General features: G+C 25.9%; 3 protein-coding genes across 4 annotated transcripts; 2 read left to right on the top strand and 1 right to left on the bottom strand.

Moving 5' to 3' along the window:
• Window positions 1-7: 7 nt before the first annotated feature.
• Window positions 8-2,369, top strand: LOC114125523 (uncharacterized). 2 transcript variants are annotated; one of them, XM_027989218.2, is made up of 8 exons: window positions 8-324; window positions 577-757; window positions 852-1,024; window positions 1,137-1,246; window positions 1,468-1,591; window positions 1,652-1,743; window positions 1,814-1,989; window positions 2,050-2,369. In XM_027989218.2, exons 1-8 carry the CDS (start codon window positions 197-199, stop codon window positions 2,125-2,127), a joined length of 1,062 nt encoding a protein of 353 aa, XP_027845019.2. In that variant the 5' UTR covers window positions 8-196; the 3' UTR covers window positions 2,128-2,369. The 2 variants fall into 2 exon arrangements, with proteins under 2 accessions (XP_027845019.2, XP_027845011.2); XM_027989210.2 differs by having other exon boundaries at window positions 11-324; window positions 577-787.
• A 1,777-nt stretch (window positions 2,370-4,146) lies between these two features.
• Window positions 4,147-13,415, bottom strand: LOC114125488 (uncharacterized). The gene is made up of 10 exons (XM_027989168.2): window positions 13,202-13,415; window positions 11,785-12,125; window positions 11,605-11,730; window positions 11,422-11,533; window positions 10,769-11,137; window positions 10,520-10,692; window positions 10,353-10,463; window positions 9,976-10,097; window positions 4,800-5,039; window positions 4,147-4,732 (listed from the first exon to the last, which is right to left on the bottom strand). The coding sequence occupies exons 2-10, from the start codon at window positions 12,066-12,068 to the stop codon at window positions 4,278-4,280; spliced, it is 1,992 nt and encodes a 663-aa protein (XP_027844969.1). The 5' UTR covers window positions 12,069-12,125; window positions 13,202-13,415; the 3' UTR covers window positions 4,147-4,277.
• Window positions 13,416-15,424: 2,009 nt separating this feature from the next.
• Window positions 15,425-18,762, top strand: LOC114125565 (WW domain-binding protein 11). Its single transcript, XM_027989281.2, has 9 exons — window positions 15,425-15,605; window positions 15,694-15,819; window positions 16,905-17,002; window positions 17,174-17,406; window positions 17,491-17,624; window positions 17,692-17,786; window positions 17,859-17,967; window positions 18,046-18,388; window positions 18,465-18,762. Exons 1-9 carry the CDS (start codon window positions 15,542-15,544, stop codon window positions 18,673-18,675), a joined length of 1,413 nt encoding a protein of 470 aa, XP_027845082.1. The 5' UTR covers window positions 15,425-15,541; the 3' UTR covers window positions 18,676-18,762.
• The last annotated feature ends 872 nt before the right edge of the window (window positions 18,763-19,634 follow it).

Raw genomic sequence — 19,634 nt, 5'->3', positions numbered from 1 at the left:
AAAATTGGATTTATATTTAAATTTCACTTTCTAATATTTTTCGTGGACAGTTAAACTACGGTGGTTGAGCATGAACATTTATCGGCAATTTTAAGTTAAAACTATCACCGTCCATGAATTTTTTATTGTTGTTACTTTAATACTCAATAAGTAGCTTGTAGCTTTTTATGATCAGTCGCCAGAAATCACGATTTTTATGCATTTCATTGGTTATAAATACCGTAATCTACTATCGATTAAACGAATATTTTGTCGTTTCTTAAAGATGCCGTTTTATGCTGTAATTTTCAGGGCTAAGAAAGCCGGTGCAATAGCCGAAAACTGGTAAATTCAACTTAGTATTAAAATTTGAACCTCAACATATTCTACTGATAAAATACTTTTAACTAAAAACATACCTAATAAACATTTGCTTGTTTTTAATTTATATTTTTTGTTAAAACAGTTCAATAGGTACTTATTACTGTCTAAATACGTTTTTTATTTATTACTTATTACAGTTTAAAAATGTATAGAATGTTTAATACATCTTATGGTGGTCACTGATTTCTTAATAATTGTAATATTGATTTATAGGGAAACTGCTCGTGAGTTGAGAGATGCTACTCCTAATTCATATGCTAAAAAATTTGATACAAAAATAGAAGCTGAAAAATATATCAAAGATTTCAAATTCCAGATTGTGCAAAATACACAAAGCACTAATGATCATTTTAAAGGTGTAAAAAGAAAAAGATCTGAAAATTCCAATTGTATGGTCAGTTCAGTGACAGAGCACTTCAAAAAAGTACTTGTCTTATTTATATTAATTTATTAATAATGAGTTGCTAAGTTTTGGTTATTTTCTTCAGATAAAAACAGCGTTTAGTGATTTGCTTGCTGTATCATCTTTAATAGGATTATCCGTCACCTCTATAGACAAATTGAAGATTCTAAACAAAGAAGTTATTGATAAACTTCATGAAATATTGAATGTGAATGAAACTGAATCCATAGAGAATTTGTCCTTGGTTGCTACCACAAAGTATGTTCCGTACTTAGCATAAAATAGAATTATATAATTAACCTGAGGAATATAAAAAAAATTATTTATATGACTAGATTATAATAAACTCAAAAAAATATATGTTTTTTAGTACACTATCAAATAAAAACTTGACTTTATCTGATGAAAACGATTTGTGTTCTTCAAATATTGATGCTATTGATAGTACCGACTTACTACCATCTGAACTAGAATTAGCAAGTAATTATAACAGTTATTTAATAACATAATATAATATAATAATTTAGTATTCACATAATATAAATAAATAGTTTATTTCAGAATTTGTTTGTATTACTTTTGAAATCTAAAGTAACCATAAAAATATATTGTTATAAAAATAACATAAAAACTGAATGAATTAATTATTAAATAAATATCAGATTAAAATATAACTTGCTAATATTGTTTTTAAATTTTAGAAAAATCTTTCACATTCAATGAAAAAAATGAAGTTGTTGTTTATACGGATGGTGCATGTTCGAATAATGGCTATAAAGGAGCATCTGCAGGGGCTGGAGTATGGTTTGGAAAAAGTCATCCTCTGTAAGTGTTTTTGTAATAAATCATGTTTTTGTAGATTGTTTGTTTTAATAATTTTTTTAGGAATTTGGCTATAAAAGTTCCTGGAACACAAACTAATAATAATGCTGAGATATTTTCTACCATTAAAGCAATTGAACGTGTTAATTCTACTGGTAAATTCTGTGTATGTCATAAAAACAAATTATTTTGCAAATTTTCTAAACAGTATTAATTTATGTTTAGGTCTTACTAGAATAAGTATACACACAGATTCAGATTTTGTCATTAAAAGTGTAAATGAATGGATGCCACGTTGGCAGGCTAAAGGATGGAAAACTAGTGCAGGTGCTGAAGTTAAGAACAAAGAGATGTTTATGATATTAAATAAAAAAATCCAGTCTATGGATTCAGTTAGCTGGGTAATATAAAAACAATTTATTTTAAATTTGTTTTGAGTTTAATAAAGATTTTCTATTTAGACGTATGTTCCTGGCCATAAAGGAATTACTGGTAACGAGGAAGCCGATAAGTTAGCCAGGATAGGGGCTAAGATGTGAAAACATTTTTAATTAACATTTATTAACCAGATATGGTATATTTGTAATTGCTTATCAATTCAAATTAATGTTTTAAATAGATTTTATACCCATCCATTAAAATATGTGACAAATGTCAGACTAGTGAAGTTCAGTGATGTATGTAAACTATTATAAAAAAAATATATATTTTAAACTTAAAATGAAAATGTATTATTTCAAATATCAGTTCTTAACTTAATAAATTTTCATATCTAATTAAATATTGATTTGTTGTTATTTATTTAATTATCATTTAGACTATAGATAAAATAAATCATAAATATATGTAGTCATGTAGATATATTAAAAATAGTAAAACTCTTAATGCAATATTATGGTTTACTTCTTAGTTATTACGTATAAGTAATAATTATTTTTATGATGCATCTAAGAACTCTAACAAGTGAGTTACATTACTTACAGTGGTTAGGGTTAACTGCTTTAAAAATATAATAACCCATTAGAAAAATTTTATTAAGCAGCATATTTTAAATAAACCATTGTAAAATCAATATTCATTGATCCTTTTAAATCTAAAAACAATAATTATTAACAAAAAAAACCAAAGGTAACTCAATAGAATAATAATGAATAGTAAATTTAATGCTTTGATTTTCAAAAATAGTGATGGTATCTACAGGGCTTCAGATGAAAAATGGGATTTAGTTGGACTTTAGAAAGGCCAAAATAAAAAATTTCCTGCACTCTTTTTATACTTAGCAAAAAATTAAGGAAAATGGGAATTTTAAGTAAATCCAATTTGTTTACAAAATTAATTTTATTTTTATTTCTTTTTAACTTGAGAACAAATAACCATAGATACTTGAAATATTTACCAAATGTTTATATTATCATTTTCTACTTAAGATGCAGTTTTCAAAATTTGTTAATTCTTTTTGAACTTTTTTGAAATTATGTTACACCACTGATTATAGGCTTATGTTTTTCAAATTATATAATGTCATAGTATGTGGATAAATAGTTATATACTAGCTGACAAACCATCTCTACTATTGTTTTCCAATTCCAATAATTAAATCATTTATCATTGAATTTAAATGCACTACATCCATTGGTAGCTTATTCAATGATAGACTATACACAAAATCTACTTTACAACAAAGAGCAAGTTACACCAATTTTTTTTAACCTTTAAACTGTAAAAAAATAGAACGAGATAAGTTAAAATTAAAATGTATCCAATAGATTTTAAATTTCTTGAGTAAATCGAAAGGACAAGTATAATATTACTTATTAGTTTGAAATATTATAGTATCAACAGTGTTCAAATTGGGAGTGGGCAAAAAGGTACATTCTGTTTAGCATGGTAAATTACTTTTGTGATTTCCATTTGGCAAATTGTATTAATATGATATTAAAATCTTAATTTAATTAACTATACATCTTTTGCCAATTTTTTCTTTTTTAAATTCAGAGCCGTTTTTTTATATTTCTTACTTGAGTATTGAATATCATTGCATCAATCTACATTCCAAAAATTAATTTACTTGTTATGATTTAAAATAATTACATAAAATTTATTTTTAACACAATTGCAGAATTTAATACAATACAACAATTAACATTACACCATAACCTACTTTTTTTGAATAGTTGTGTAAAAAAATATTAATGACTAACAGACGAGTGAACCTAAGTTTTGAAATATATTTGAATTTATTAAAAAGAATTAATTATGTTTTTAAACTTAACATTAATTTTTTCATCAGCAGAAAACATAGTTTTACAGGTAATAAACCGAGTATTTTAAAATCGAACATTAATACAAAAACAATCTATCAAACAGAAATCTTATAGCATTGAGTACTATTTAGAACAGAAGACTTATTTTATCATTCAATTTAATAATTGTATAAAATACAAATTTCAAATAATAATCAAAATTTAGTTAGAAATATCGAGTATATATATATAATATATAAATAATATAAATAAGAGTATTCATAATTTAATTTATCAATAATTTACTAAAAGTAATATTACACAGGTATAAATTTTTTATTTTTTACTTTTTCTAAACATACCATTGTTATCTAATAAAATTAGGTTTGAAAATAAAGTGCTTTATAATTAATACATATATAAAAGAAAAAAATCAAAGTCATAAATTAAAAACCTCCTCTAAAGCTAGTGTTAGGTTGTGGCGCTTGGAATCCATAGTTACTCGCATAACCAGGAGGTGGATTGCTCATATTAGGTATTTGAACAGGTGGCTGCGACACAAATGTTGGTTGATGTTGACTAGGTTGGTGCTGAGTAACTTGACTGTTATTGCTATCTCCCCATCTGCTTGCTCTTTCACGACCCGGAGCAGTTCCATTGTTATTATTCATAATGTTGTTAACAGGAATAGTTCCTGTATATCCACTACGTCCTCCCTGATTTCCGCTTGAATAGCTATCACGACTAGAACTATGACTCCCGCCCAAGTAACCACCTCGACTTCCTCCTCTATATGCACCTCGACCACCACTACCATAGTTTCCACGACTACCACGGTCATGATTACCACGGCCTCGATTGTTTTGTCCACCACGATCACGGCTACGGTTAGAACGGTCCACTAAAATATTTAGGACATTATTATTAGATTCAACGAATCAAAGACTACGCTATTTAACAAAACATACTCTTTCCAAACACTCCAGTAGCAGCCATTTCTGCAAGTTCAAAAAGCTTTGGATTAACTACTTGTTTAGCTTCTTGTAAGACAGATATGAGATCTTTGGCTTGACGAGCATTGCTAGGGGTTACAAATGTAAATGCCGTTCCAGTACGGCTAGAACGACCTGTTCTACCAATCCGATGCACATAATCTTCAGATGAATTAGGGTAATCATAATTTATCACATATTTGACATCATCCACATCTAATTAAGAATAAAATGTTCAACTATTAATATTTAACAAATAAAAATAAAATTACAAAAGATGGATAGTTAATGTATTTAATTAACAAAATAATATATAGTAGACGGAATAAAAAATAAATAATAATTTTAAATGAATTAAATATTAAAAACATATCATAAAAATTATTTTTATGAATATTAGTAATCATATATATTAATAAGTAGGTAGGTATTTAAAAGTAATTATATTGTGTGTTTAAAATTTTAATATGTAATTCATATAAATATAATAAGGAAAACTTAAGTCTAAATAGACAATGCAGTTAGTGAAAAAAAAAATCATTTTAGAATCAAAACAGAAGATAACCTATTTAAAATGTTAAGCTTAACATCGTCATAATATATGATATCAAAAATAACTAATACAATCAAAACACTTTAAATTTGTTTAAAAATAAAAACATTCCAGTTACACTAGTATAGACTATTGCATTAAAATATGTCTATATCCAGATGTAATGCATAAAATTTACTTCATTAGAAATACTTTTTTTGATTGAAAATTTCATTTATTTATACTTTAATAAGAATAGTGTATAAACAAGAGCAAGATGACAGTGGTGTTTCTTGTATGTATTGTGTAAATGTGATAGGTAGAAGTGGTTACAATTAGTTAAGTATTTTTAATAATAATTGATATTCTTAATGCTTAACAAGAGGAGAACACATCATTTAGTCCTAATTTTGTTGAAAATTTGTCATATTATAATTATCAAATTTAAAATTAAGATAAATCAATCAAAGAAATATGTTTTCTAATAAAAATTAGAAATAATTTTGGTATTTATATAGCACAGGTGACCCACATGTGAATGTTTACAGGCCAAACGTATAAATACAATGATACTAAGAGCAAAAATGTTTATAGATACACTTTATTATATAATTGATAATAAATGTATGTAAGCCAAATAAAGTAAAATCCATAGTGATAGGTAAATTTTAATTTATAAGTATGACGTCAGCCACCGCTGTTATATAGTTTTAAATGCTTGTTAAAAGAATTTATAAGTAAAGTTTTTAATTTTATTACCACTCAATTCCTTGTTCCAAAATAAGTTCTTAAGAAATTAAGCAACATGAGAGCTCATTACTTATGAAAACATTTTTTTTTCAAATTTAAGAGCTTTTACAATATTTTACTAACTATTAGTTTATCCAAGTGATGAAAAAAATTCTAAATAGTAAATATATGAAGAATTAAAATTAAAATTAAATTTATTTTCATATAAATGATTACTTAATTAATCCTTAATTACTATATTTATACCCAACATTACTCTATTAAATGGTTTTACCAACACTGGATCATTACTCAGGAATTAATGTAATAATAATTACATTCATTACTCTTAAGAATCTAAAATATGTAATCAATTTAAGCACTTCAATTTCTATAAGCATAAATAATATGTTCTATGCAAAAATTGAAAGTTCTTCAAGACAATAAATAAGATACTTTATAAAAGTATCCACACAATATAAACAATATAATTACAACAAATTCATATTGAACACACAATTAAAGTACTAATATAAGTACTTTAACATAAAATAATATGCTCAAATTTTATTTAACTATGGCAATATAAATAAAAAATGTTTGAGTATATTAGAACCAAATCCCTTGGCTGAATAAGAATGTTAACCTGTAATACATTTTAAAATAATTTATAAAATTACCAGACTGATTGACATAATATAAAATATTTCGGATGCCTTTGTTTAACATGAAGGAGCATTATTTGCTACATAATATACAACATTAAATATAAAATTATATAATGAATAATAATCATTATTCATTAGTATTATATTATGTTTTATCTTCTAACTTCTTATGATGAGTCTTAACCGTTTCTGAAGGCCAAATTATACTACCTTTTATAATTAAATAACATTATTATGATATTTATATTATATTACATAAATATGTGTTTTATATGATACTTAAATATCATCTTTTAAATATTTAAATTTTAACTGCTAATTTTTCTCTTCAAAATTACTCAATGACTGATCTCAAATAATTATACAAATAAAAGGTATTAAATACTTTAAAAATATTTAATACATTAACATCATTTTAAACTAATAAATGTAATTATTTTATAAATATCTTATCATTTTCCCATTATTTTTTATGGTCGTAAAAAAATTTGAGTAGGCACTAGGCAGATTTATACTACATTATATGTATTATAATAGTTGGTATATTTTAAAAACATTTTGTAAATTATATTCAAGTAATAATATAATACATACAAACAAATATTATTGAAGTAATTATAATTATTGTATACCTAATATAATTATACAATATATTAATACCACTTTTCATCAAAGATAATATTTCTAACCAAGTTTATTTATCTGAAAAATTGTATATAATTATATACAATTCATGTGTATAACTATTAATCAAACAATAAATCTATAAATATAAAAGCCAAATGCCAACTCGCTTACTGATCGCCATATCTCTAAAATTACATAATGTACGAACTTGAAATTTTGATTAGTGGTTCCTCTAATACTTTAACATTTTTAACAGTGCAATAAGAAAGGTTTTGAAAATTGTTGCCTTTAAATGGATTAATTAATAATAATTATTCACAGTCAATATGTATTATGCAGCACGGCGGCAAGCGAGTTTTTAGCTACCTGCAACCTGTCCTTTGTGTATGTTTAAATAAGAATTGTTTCAAGAAATTTATCAATAAAAAATCTCGATAATCAAATATCGATTATCTCACGAAATTGCACATATACCACTATTTTTATTATACAATAAAAAAAAAATACACTGAAGCCGGGCAATTTAGATAGTATATTTATAAAATAGTTTTTACTTAGCTCTTAATTTTAAGATTTAAATATTTCTTTTATTCAAAAATATTTTAAACCATCTTAAATTAACTTTTATTTGGAAAATAAAGTTAGCTATTCACTTGACAATTTATTTTAAAATATTAAATTTAAATTTAAAAACTATTGTTGGAAACTAAATATATTTTTTTTATTAATTAACATTACAGAACATGGTAAAAATAAATAATGCATTTATTTCAAATGATTATATGTATACAAAACATTAGTGAAATATCCACAAAATGTCGAATATTTTATAAAATAAAAAATATATTAAATTTTTTTTGATTAATAAATTCAGTGGTGTGATTAGCATTAATTAAGTATTTTTGTTGTATTATTGGTAAAATAGTTTTAAAGAATAATGAACTCTAAGATACGTAAATAATAGACTTGTGTAAAGAAGAATTGTCATTATATAGATTTCTCTTTGTATTCTGCACTATAAGACCAGTAAAAAATATTGAGCTGCATTATTAACAGTGTTAAACAACAATGTCAAGGTTCAGTATCTTATTCTACACTTTTCACTAAGTATTAATTTTGAATTTATAGTGAAATTTAAAATAATATTGCTTTAAAATTATACAGTGAAACTTCAATAAAACAAACTTACATTTAACAAATTAGTTTTGAGAACCATGACTGTCATTGTTAATCATATTTAACAAATTCCTCCATAATACAAATTTTTTTATTGCCCATGACTGTTAAATAGGAGTTTCACTGTAATACATTTAAACAAAATGTATACTGCTTAAAAATATATACTTATCTATATTACCTGGTATAAATGTAATTTTACCAAGGAATATAAATATTTTTTTTAACAAATATAAAATTTAAATTCTCAACTTAGTATTTTAATGTAAGTTATCAATAGTTGTCATTAAAATAAATTAAATGATTGGTATTCAAAATGTATAAACAATGAAAATAATTATTATACATATACTTTAATTGAACATCAATCCAATACTCCAATATAATTAGAAAAAATATTGTTATAAATTTGTCCAAGAATTGATTAAGCTCATCAATATTAAAAGCTAAGAATAAAACTTTTTAAAAATGCCTAAAAAATAAATATACATAATGATAATAATACATAAAAAATATTTTGCTCCTTCACATTTATATTTAAATTACTCCTCTATGCCTATCGAGAATGTCTCTTTTAACAGATATTGATTTGCGTAGAAATTTAGATATTCATTAGTGTGTGACCTACTCTGTATATAAAATTAAGATATAGCCAATATCGTTCACTAAGGTATGATTTTCATTCATCAAATATTATAGTATTTCCCGGAAAGTAAAAACACTTTTTTTTTGAATAGTTAAAATTACTATATTTTTATCTTGGTTTATCTAATAGGATTTACAGTATGTCACACTAAATGATAGCTAAATTAATTTAATTATCTGAATAACCTTTTAGGTAGAATCATAGTTTAATAAATAATTTACCAATAATAATAAATATGTAGTCAACTTTTAAGGTAATCAATAAAATAAAAATCTATTATGTTTCAGATAATTAAAATTCTACTACATTAATATTAGCCTAACTAAGGTCAATTGGTATAACATAGCCTCCTTATTAAGTTTTGGGCTGATGTAATTACTGATCAAATGATTGAGCATTTAAGCGGATTAGAATCGATAAATTTTGAATTACTACAGGATTAACCTGAATCCGCTTATATATTCACATTTCATTTTTGACCATATTTATATAACCACACATACAGCGCGATTAAAACACCAGCCCTACATGTTGTTTGTGTATAGTTTTCTCTTGATATGATTATCAAGAATAAAAAAAAAAAAAAAAGAAAAAAGAAAAATAGGCTATATTATATTACGTGCCTTGAAAATCATCCGATGTGCTCTGTTTTCTTTGACATTAACCCGACCGGCTGAGCAAGTAGATACAAGACCATCGAAGGCATCGATACAATAACAACCAGTCTGGAATCTGGGTTCCACGGTCTGATTTGCTTTCTTTACTGCAACTTACCCAAACCACGAGCAGCTACATCAGTTGCCACCAGAATATTTGCTTGACCAGATCGAAATTGGTTCAATGTGTGATCACGTTCATTTTGAGACTTATTACCATGTATTCCAATGGATCGCCATCTTGATATTTCATATAATAAAAAAATATTAGTATAACATTTAATTTGATTAATTGAAGTATAAAATACTCATTAGAAAAATAATAATAATAATTAATTTGAATGAATAAGAAAAATCCCCAATAATACAGATATTAAACAATACATTGATTAGTAAATTAATATTAATATTATTATTTTTTCAACAAACAGAAATTGAGTGTCTTAAGCTAAAAATATTATCAAGTAGATAGGTTTAAAAGTAAAAATACTTTACCCATTCCGGTTCACTAATTTCACTATATTATCAACAGAACGTTTAGTTTCTACAAAAACGATAGTTTTATTATCTGGTTGTGAAAATATATCAGTTAGCAAAGCATATAGTCTGAAAAAAAAAAATTAATTAATTTCAAAAAATATATAAAAACTAATAAATCTTACTTTTGTTCTTTTTCAAAATCATCACAGACGTCGACTACTTGAGAGATATTATGATTAGCGGACAAATTTAAAGAACCAACATTCACTTGTATGTAATCATCTAAAAACTCTTCAGCTAGATTTTTAACTTCAGGAGGCCATGTTGCTGACCACATTAAAACTTGACGATCCGGCTGGTAAAAATGTATTGATTTATATACTTGTAATATTGTATTAGATGTAAATACAAATTAAAATAAAAGTTTTTACCCTAATCTGTTCAATAATTTTACGTATTTGAGGCTCAAAACCCATATCCAACATACGATCAGCTTCATCAAGTACTAAATATGTGCATCGTTTTAAATTAGTTGTATTCCTTTCCAAGAAGTCGATAAGTCTTCCAGGTGTTGCAATTACAATTTCTACACCTCGTTCTAAATCATCAACTTGAGGACCCTTAGGAGCACCACCAAATACACAAGTATTTCTAACAAATGTAGAGGTACCAAACGAAACAGCTACTTGTTGAATTTGTTGAGCAAGTTCACGAGTAGGTGCCAATACCAAAACTATGGGACCATCATAACGTAAAAGACGAGGCTGATGATTGATGTGTAATATTGCCGGCAACATATACTAAAAATATAAGTAGGAATAATAATTATTATAATATAATATTACAAACTATTTTATAACTTCATTTTTACAATTCAACATCAGAATTTTAAATTTTAACTTTAAGAAAAAAAAAATAGGTAGTTTGACATCATTGACCAAATAAACAGTCACTAATAACTATAGTTAAATTAATTCAAATAATCAGTAAGTTTTGAAGTAATTTAAAATCAAATATCTAATTTATTCTAAAAAATATAAAACTATCAAAAAAAATAATTAAGAAAAAATAATTTTTAGCTTACAGCGAGAGTTTTTCCAGATCCAGTTTGAGCTATTCCAACCATGTTCCTTCCACTAAGTGCAATTGGCCAACTAACTGCTTGAATAGGAGTAGGATTGCTAAATCCTTGTTTTCTAATTATTTTTAAATTTATATTATTCATAAGTTCATGACATTTGTAATATTGTAGTACTCATATACTTACTTTACTTCATTGAAAACATAGTCTGGAAGAATGACTTCATTGAAATTCATAATTGGATCTGGGATATTACTACCAACATACGAAATTTCTTTTTCCCTGACATAATTTTCCACTTCTAGCCTAGGACTAAATTTAAACAAAATTGACAAATAGAATTTAATACAAATAGTAAATACATACCGGTTTAAAACTAACGGGTGAGGAGTATAAAAATTTTTTTGAAAAGGTTGAAGTGTTTCATTTTCCCATTTGGGTTTACGAAGAGCCCCGCCAGGTTGCTTACTCTTTAAGCTATTAAAACTATTTCCTCCACCTCCTCCTGGCCCACCACGTCTGTATCCATCACTATCTCCGCCACCACGGCTACCAAAGTTTGAGCCACGGCTGCTATAACTATCACTTCTGTTCATACCGCCACCTCTTGGTGCTCCTCGACTACCGCCACCATAACTTGCACGTCTCATTGAAGTGTGACTAAATTTGGTATCAGTTCCCTATGATATAATTTCAGTATTCTGGATCTATTGAATCAAATAAATACTAAAATATTAACTAAACCATAAAGTATAATTGAATTCATTCAATTATAACAACATAGTAAAATGTATAACTTTCAAAAAAATATTAAATGCAAATGTACCTACACCTAATCTTTAACTTACTTTAATGTTACAATTTAAATTGTTAACTAACCATTAAATAAACTTATACTTATTTATAATCAATCATTTACAAGAAAAAAATGAGCTTAAGTTAGATAAACTTTATGATAAAAATAATATTGTTAAAATGTACAACATTTAAAAATGTTGGTTTTTATAAGTGATAGAATTAGTAAATATTTTATAAAATAAATAAGTATTGAATATCTATGTTCAATTAGGCCCCCCATTATATTTTTGACAAATAGATAAAATTAAAGTTAAAAATACATTAAATGCAATAAAATATAAATACCTAGACACCTAGTAAATACAGAATTAAATGATTTATTGCAGAGTAAATAATTAAGCAACATAATAAAAACATAAATTTAAATTTATGTTTATAATTTTTAAAAAAAATAATTAGGTACTGTACTTTATCACTATAGGTAAATGTTAATTTATAGTATTCTTAATAAATTCACATATATATTACCATAAAATAGCCAAAACTTATAAATTTATATTATTTTAAGGATATTGTAATTCCTAACTAAATATCCACTAATTTGGCCCCACCCAAAATTACAATAAAAGAATACAATTATTTATAAATGATATTTAAAATTAAAACTGAAATTGAAGCAGAAATTTGAGTGTATTATAAATAATTATAAAAACACAAAATGCTTATAATTCAAAATTATTGTTTGATTTTGATAGTTACTAGTAGTAAAATTGATATTTATAAAACTTTATCTACAATGTTTACAACAATTAGCTTTAATATTAGGTATTTATATATTCAGTATTTAAACATTTCTATACACACAAATACTATAGGCACATATTTATTGACTAAGTACACAATATTATTGGAACATCATAGCATTAATTCAATGGTGGACCAACAAAACACGGATAAAAACTTAAGTCTTTAAATCTTGACTTACGTGGAGAAAGTTCGTACGAGAAACTACTCAAAAGAATAAATAATATTAAACAATGAACTAATAAATTGTTTAATATGATGTAGATACACCAATAAGAAGTTTTCAAAAAAAAAATGAACGAAAAGTCATAAAAGCTTGAAGCACAACAAAAACTGTAGATTCCTCTCCGTAGTCGGTTTGTACTTCGTTCATTCGTTGCTGACTGCTGTAATGTTGTACAAAAAAAAATTATCAATTATTTCGACAAATGGAAAAAAAAATACAAACGACGCTGTTGACGTAAATGTTGTATAGAAACTCCTTGGAGTTCTGAAATGCGTGACCAACATAGACATAATATTGTATTATAATCAATGATGACCAATTATTGGCGCTATTTTGGCTTTTGAGTTACGGCTTTGAATAAGAGTCATAATTAAAGACTAAAGTTAAACTTTAAACTGTACGAACTATAGAATTATACTTAAGCACAGGGACGTATTACCCCTTAGGCTGTTTTGGCTAAAGCCTAGAGCGGCAAATTTTAACGGTCGAAACGAAATAGCAAATTTTACCTATGTAAATTAGATGATAAATTTATTTCAGCCTATGGCCGGCAAAAAACCTTAATCCGGCCCTGCTTACGATACGCAGTAGTATATTTAATAGATCAAAAAGAACATATGGACACCAACAGACAGAGCTTTTGCTACCGTGAGCTCTTTGACTAGCTGGGCTAATCACATTTTTTTTTTTAGTACCCAACTGTATATTATAAAACAGAACTAAATTTGATCTCATTTAATAATTCTAAGAATTATGCACCCAGGCCCGGCTCAAGGGGTAGGCTACATAGGCCCACGCCTAGGGCAGCATTTAACATTTTTGTATTATAGAAAAAAAAATATATTTGATATAGTATGCAAGGGGTGACAAAACTCAAGTTTGCCCAGATGTGTTTAAATACTTATTGAGCACCGTCCTGAGGATATGTTTAAATAAATCTAGTAGTTAATAACTTACTGTTAGACTAAAATACCTATTCTAATAAGAAATAATTAAACTGAGCAAAGCAATATAGGTATATGGTGTTGATTTACGATTATGTGTTTTTTTTTGTCATCATCTTCTGGAGCAGTAAAAACTTACTTTACTAAATAATCGAAAAAACAAAAAATAATATATTTATAAAAGCTAGGTGATATAATTTTTTAATTTATACAATTTTCTCTTTTTGGGATATTTATATAGATAAACATTTTTTTAAATTTTAATAAGTGAATATGCTCAACAGCTGTATAGGGCATAGGTATTAGGTATACATAAGAACGGTATTCTACCAAAAAGTTCGAGGAAAAAAAGTCCGTGGTTAAAAAGTCTGAGATACAAAGTCCAGTACACATAATTAAGTAAAATAAAAACACGTTGTGAATTGTGATACACTATCAAACTTCCAATTAGCATTAAAATAAATTGTAACTAAATGATTTACCAGACGTAGGTAATTAATAAATAATCTTTAGATAGATACTAATATCGGCAATATAATATAAATCAAATAGATATACTGTCTATTGCTTTTTATCATAATTATCTGGTGTATCGAGTTTTACTCGTTAGACTATACATCCGATATTATAAATATTGGGTGTTCAACCCCCCCCCCCTTGAGCTTTAAAAAAAAATTGTTATTATAATTTATATAAATTTATAGTTTTTTTAACTGTTATACTTATGTAAGAAATGTATTATTCAATTAATGTACAACTAAGTACATTTTACTGCTCCTGGACAATAAATATTTTTAGAGGTGAGCGAAAAAAAGGGTTCACTGCGTTTAACCTCCCCCTCGGATAATTCCTGGCTACGCTATTGAGTCGTCACCCAGTCACCGTGTTAAAAAATGGTAAAAAATAGATACAAGCTACAAAGGAAAAAATATTCTAATGAAAATTGAAAATTAATTTATAAATACGAATACCTACCTCAGAATAAAATTGTATTTACCTATTTTAGAGTGTTAGTATTGTTCTAGGTTAGTATCGTGGTGGCTAATTTTTTTTTTATAGTGATTACCAATTAAGATATGTTATATAGTTGGGTTTTATTATTTTTGATTCACATTCGTAATTCGTTCACGATATTATAGTTTGGTCCGGTACTCGGTAGAGGTGTATATATATAGGCTCTCTAGGTAGAGAATAGTCCATTAATATGTGATAATTCTTATCAGTTTATTTGTTTATTTTAATCAAAATGACTGTGGTTCATCATTTTATGTTATTTATTTGAATGTATGTAATTTATTTTAATTGATACATTTAAATTATAAGTACTAATTGTTCATAAAAAATTTAAATCATGGGGAGGCGTTCGATAAACACCACTAAAAGTGGTAAATATATGAATCCCACTGATCAAGCGAGTAAGTATATTATGTTTATTATTTATTTTATTAAGCATTAATTATTAAGTATACAAAATATTAAAATATAATTTATATAATCAAATAGGAAAGGAAGCCAGAAAAAAAGAATTAAAAAAAAATAAAAAACAGCGTATGATTGTTAGAACCGCTGTGCTGAAAGGAAAAGATCCATTACAAATACTTGCTGAAATGGAAAAAATTGATCAAATGGGTAATGTAAAATTTAGTTAAACATAACACTTATATATATGTATATATTTATAGAAATATATGCATAATACAATAAAGTTATTTTTTTAATAATGAGATCAATACCTAATTTATAAAAAAAATTAATAGAATATAATAATATATGATATATTTATATAGGTAGTATTTAATATAAATATACATGTTATAATAAATTTAAGCTTTACAGCTATATTTATGTAATTTATTAATTAATTGTAAGTCTGCGATATATTATGATAGGTGTGCGCAGGGGGTATGCAGGGTATGCATCTGCATACCCTGAACGAATGCAGAGCCTCATACATACCAAAGACCATTTTACAAATTAAAAGTGTTATATTTAATTTATGTTTGTAATTTTTGTTTATTTTTACAAGTTGTATGATATAATATTATACTTAATTCTAACTATTTTAAATTTTGTTATTTTTATTTTGTACTTATTTATATTTGAGTTTTAGGTAAATTTTTTTTAATTAAATAGTAAGATATTTCAATATTTATGTATATATTTTATTAGAATTGTACATATTTTAAATAAGTTTCAGGGGGTGCCAGTCAAGGCAGCCTTCTGCATACCCTGGAAAAGAGGTCTGCGCACGCCTATGTATATTATATTATTTTGACTGAGTATATGCTTGTATTCTTAAATAATCAGACGTTTTTCTTAAATTCATTAAGTCTTAATGGCTATGTATGGTTACATAATCAAAATAAATTTTATTGGTTGGAATTATTTTATCAAGTTTCTTTCTAATTTTCCAGGCCAAACAAATTGTTGACTTATAAATATTAAATCTCATCTCTTCTTTTAAGTAATTTTGTAAATAAATTAAGAAAAAAAAAATTAGATAAATACGCCTAGTTAAGCATAGAGAATAGATCATTGATGTGTAAACATAAGTATGAATGTATAATAATTTATTAATTAATAATATCTTTAGTAAATGCTAATTGTTACAATTACTAATACTGTGTATTTCTCTTTAGAAAGAATTTTTAATTAAATATGTAACCAATATATATATATTTATTATATAACGTAATATTGAATTTTGTATATAGAATACAATGTTGTTCAGCCATCTCCTCTTAATGAAAAAGTATTAAGAGAAAAAAGAAGAAAACTTAAAGAAACATTTGATCGAGTTATGAAAATGTATGTAAGTACCATGCTCAACCTATCCTATAGGTATATTATCATTATTAAGGTTTTTAGTATTTTGATTTAAATTTATAGTTTATGAGTAACCTATTTACTTATTATATGAATTTTTAAGTAATAAATATTATTTAAAGACTATTTTAGAATTAAAATACTTTATTAATTTTAGGTAAAAGATGAACTGGATAAGTATCATGAAATCAAACGAGCAGAATCAGAATATGAGAAACGGCGTTTCAAGCTAATATCATATTTTGATGCAGTAAAAACAGCTCAACAAGTATCAGTTGATGAAATTCCATTACCTGTCATGACATCAAATATTCCATTACCTGCTTCTGATACAGGATATAATTCTAATGAATTGCCTTTAGGAATATTAAAAAAGCCTCCATTATACACGTAAGTAATTATTTATATTATCTATTTTCTACTAAGACTTTGTTTTTATATCAATACTTACGAGACAAGTATTATTTTTTTTAGTAGTCCACCAATGTCACCAATATCTGGTACGAAAAAACGACCACCAGGTGTACCCCCAGGTGTTCCACCAGTATTAACAGATGAAGAAAAGGACGATGATGATTATGAAGATGATTCTAGTGATGGAGAAACTGGTTTGTTGATGACTAAGTCAATATTTTTATTGTTAGTATTATATTTTAGTATTTATTTTACACTTAGCTCCAAAACGTTCCCGCACATTAAGATTTGCTGACCCAGAAGATTCTGGTAAAGAAAATAAAACTACTGACGATATAGAAATGTTCATGCGAGAGGTTAGGCATATTTAAATACTAATTCAATTTTATATAATTTTTCCTAGTTCAAACAATTTAAATTATTTTTAGATTGATGAAGTTCAAAAAAGGAGTTCAACAGGAAAACATGAAGACACTAATGAAATTTCTTTACCATTACCTGCTCCATCAGGACGTTTACCTCCAGGATTACCACCAAGTATGATAAATAATTATTATTTAATAAAAACTCAATATTTGCACTGTTTTATAAAAATATTTATGTATGTATATGTAGGTTTACCCGTTGGTGTTCCTCCACCTATGCCATACCGTGGACCTGCTGGTAGAATGCCTCCAGGCCCACCTCCTGGTCGACCACCAATGTTACCTCCTGGACCTCCACCTGGTTTACCACCTCGTATGCATGTGAGGTTACCCCCTGGACCCCCTCCAGGAATGCCACCAAGAATGATGAGGTATAACTCTGGTATGCATAATAACATGAATACAGCTGCGCCTGCTGTTGCTGCTTCTACTGCTGTAACACCAAATATTGTGAGTGCTGAACCTCAACTTATTAATCGCGATGAAGCTCAACATAATACTGGATCTACTATTGAAGCAAAACCAAAAATGAGGTACACCTAATATTGTATATTCATTCTATAATGTCTAGTTAATAACTAATGATGTGAATTATATCATTTGTAATAGAAATCTCGCAGCTGATATCACACGATTCTTGCCTACATCAATCCGAGTGAAAAGAGATGATGGTAGACCAAACAAGAGAGATAATGCATGGGAACAACATAAAGCTGCAGAATATAAATCTAATATTGCTGCTAGTAACCAACAAGCTGGACAACAGACTAAAGATGATGCATATATGCAATTTATGCAAGAAATGGAAGGGCTCCTTTAAAGTTGTTCATACTATAATTCAACCTATATACATTTATTATTATTTTTTTTTTTTTATTAACAAAATTATAAAACTAGTACATTTTTATGTTTAGATATTCATTTATTTCAATACAATACTATTCCAATCATTTTTTTAGTTATAAAAATGTATCAAAATATTACTTAAAAAACCTGGAAGTTGAATACAAAATTAGCTAGTTGTTATTCTTAACATAATTAAAGTCTTCAAAATAATTTTTTTTTTTAAGGAATTAATTTACGTTTTTACATTAGGAAAATTTATTTCTGAACTTAAACAATAAGACTTTAATATTTTTTTCATATAATTCCTTTTAAAGAAATGTGTTATTATTTTAAAAATAACTCACATTTTTAATAAAAAAAAAAACTAAGAAAATATCATGCTAAAAAAATATTCAAATGTCAGTAAGTACAATTCGTAATTTTTTGAATGTGGTTAGCATGACTTTATAATAATTATTAAATTAAATTTCAAGGTCTCATGAAGAAAAATTAAATTGTACTAATTAAACAAATTCTTATTACTCAAAATTTGTAAATATATTCAATATTTTCATCTAAATACATATATAAAAAAAAAATTAATGATTTTATAGATTTTTTTTAGCTATTATTAGAATAATATAAAGTTTACTCTCGATTATCCATTGTCTTATGTGGAATCATCTACATGTATATAAAATCTATATCTTTACATTATACGTTTATACAACATTATCGGTTTAATTGAGGAGTGATAGTCAATTACTCGATAACGACTTAAACTACAATATGCTTGTTTAATATTATTACTTTTTGGTAATTGTTAATAAATTTAATGAAAAAAATCATTATTTGCAGAATTTGCTTATTTGTGGTTGCCTTGCAACCCTATTCCGCAGATAATCGAGAGTACACCGTATGTATACTATTAACCTTCTTTAAAATCTTTGAACT

This window comes from Aphis gossypii, chromosome 3, assembly GCF_020184175.1.
Source record: "Aphis gossypii isolate Hap1 chromosome 3, ASM2018417v2, whole genome shotgun sequence".
Taxonomy (NCBI): domain Eukaryota; kingdom Metazoa; phylum Arthropoda; class Insecta; order Hemiptera; family Aphididae; genus Aphis; species Aphis gossypii.
The sequence above is the reverse complement of the archived record's forward strand: the minus strand, read 5'-3'. Positions and strand labels throughout refer to the sequence as shown.

Excerpts from the sequence above, each read along its gene's own strand:
- LOC114125523 (XM_027989210.2), top strand. The coding sequence starts at position 197 with ATGCATTTCATTGGTTATAAATACCGTAATCTACTATCGATTAAACGA. Across the intron at positions 325-576 it reads GGTGCAATAGCCGAAAACTG|GGAAACTGCTCGTGAGTTGA; the intron begins GTAAATTCAACT and ends ATTGATTTATAG. Across the intron at positions 1,025-1,136 it reads TCCTTGGTTGCTACCACAAA|TACACTATCAAATAAAAACT; the intron begins GTATGTTCCGTA and ends TATGTTTTTTAG.
- LOC114125488 (XM_027989168.2), bottom strand. The coding sequence starts at position 12,068 with ATGAGACGTGCAAGTTATGGTGGCGGTAGTCGAGGAGCACCAAGAGGT. Across the intron at positions 11,731-11,784 it reads CACCCGTTAGTTTTAAACCG|TCCTAGGCTAGAAGTGGAAA; the intron begins GTATGTATTTAC and ends GTTTAAATTTAG. Across the intron at positions 10,464-10,519 it reads GATTTTGAAAAAGAACAAAA|ACTATATGCTTTGCTAACTG; the intron begins GTAAGATTTATT and ends TTTTTTTTTCAG.
- LOC114125565 (XM_027989281.2), top strand. The coding sequence starts at position 15,542 with ATGGGGAGGCGTTCGATAAACACCACTAAAAGTGGTAAATATATGAAT. Across the intron at positions 15,820-16,904 it reads GGAAAAAATTGATCAAATGG|AATACAATGTTGTTCAGCCA; the intron begins GTAATGTAAAAT and ends TTTTGTATATAG. Across the intron at positions 17,625-17,691 it reads TTCTAGTGATGGAGAAACTG|CTCCAAAACGTTCCCGCACA; the intron begins GTTTGTTGATGA and ends TTTTACACTTAG.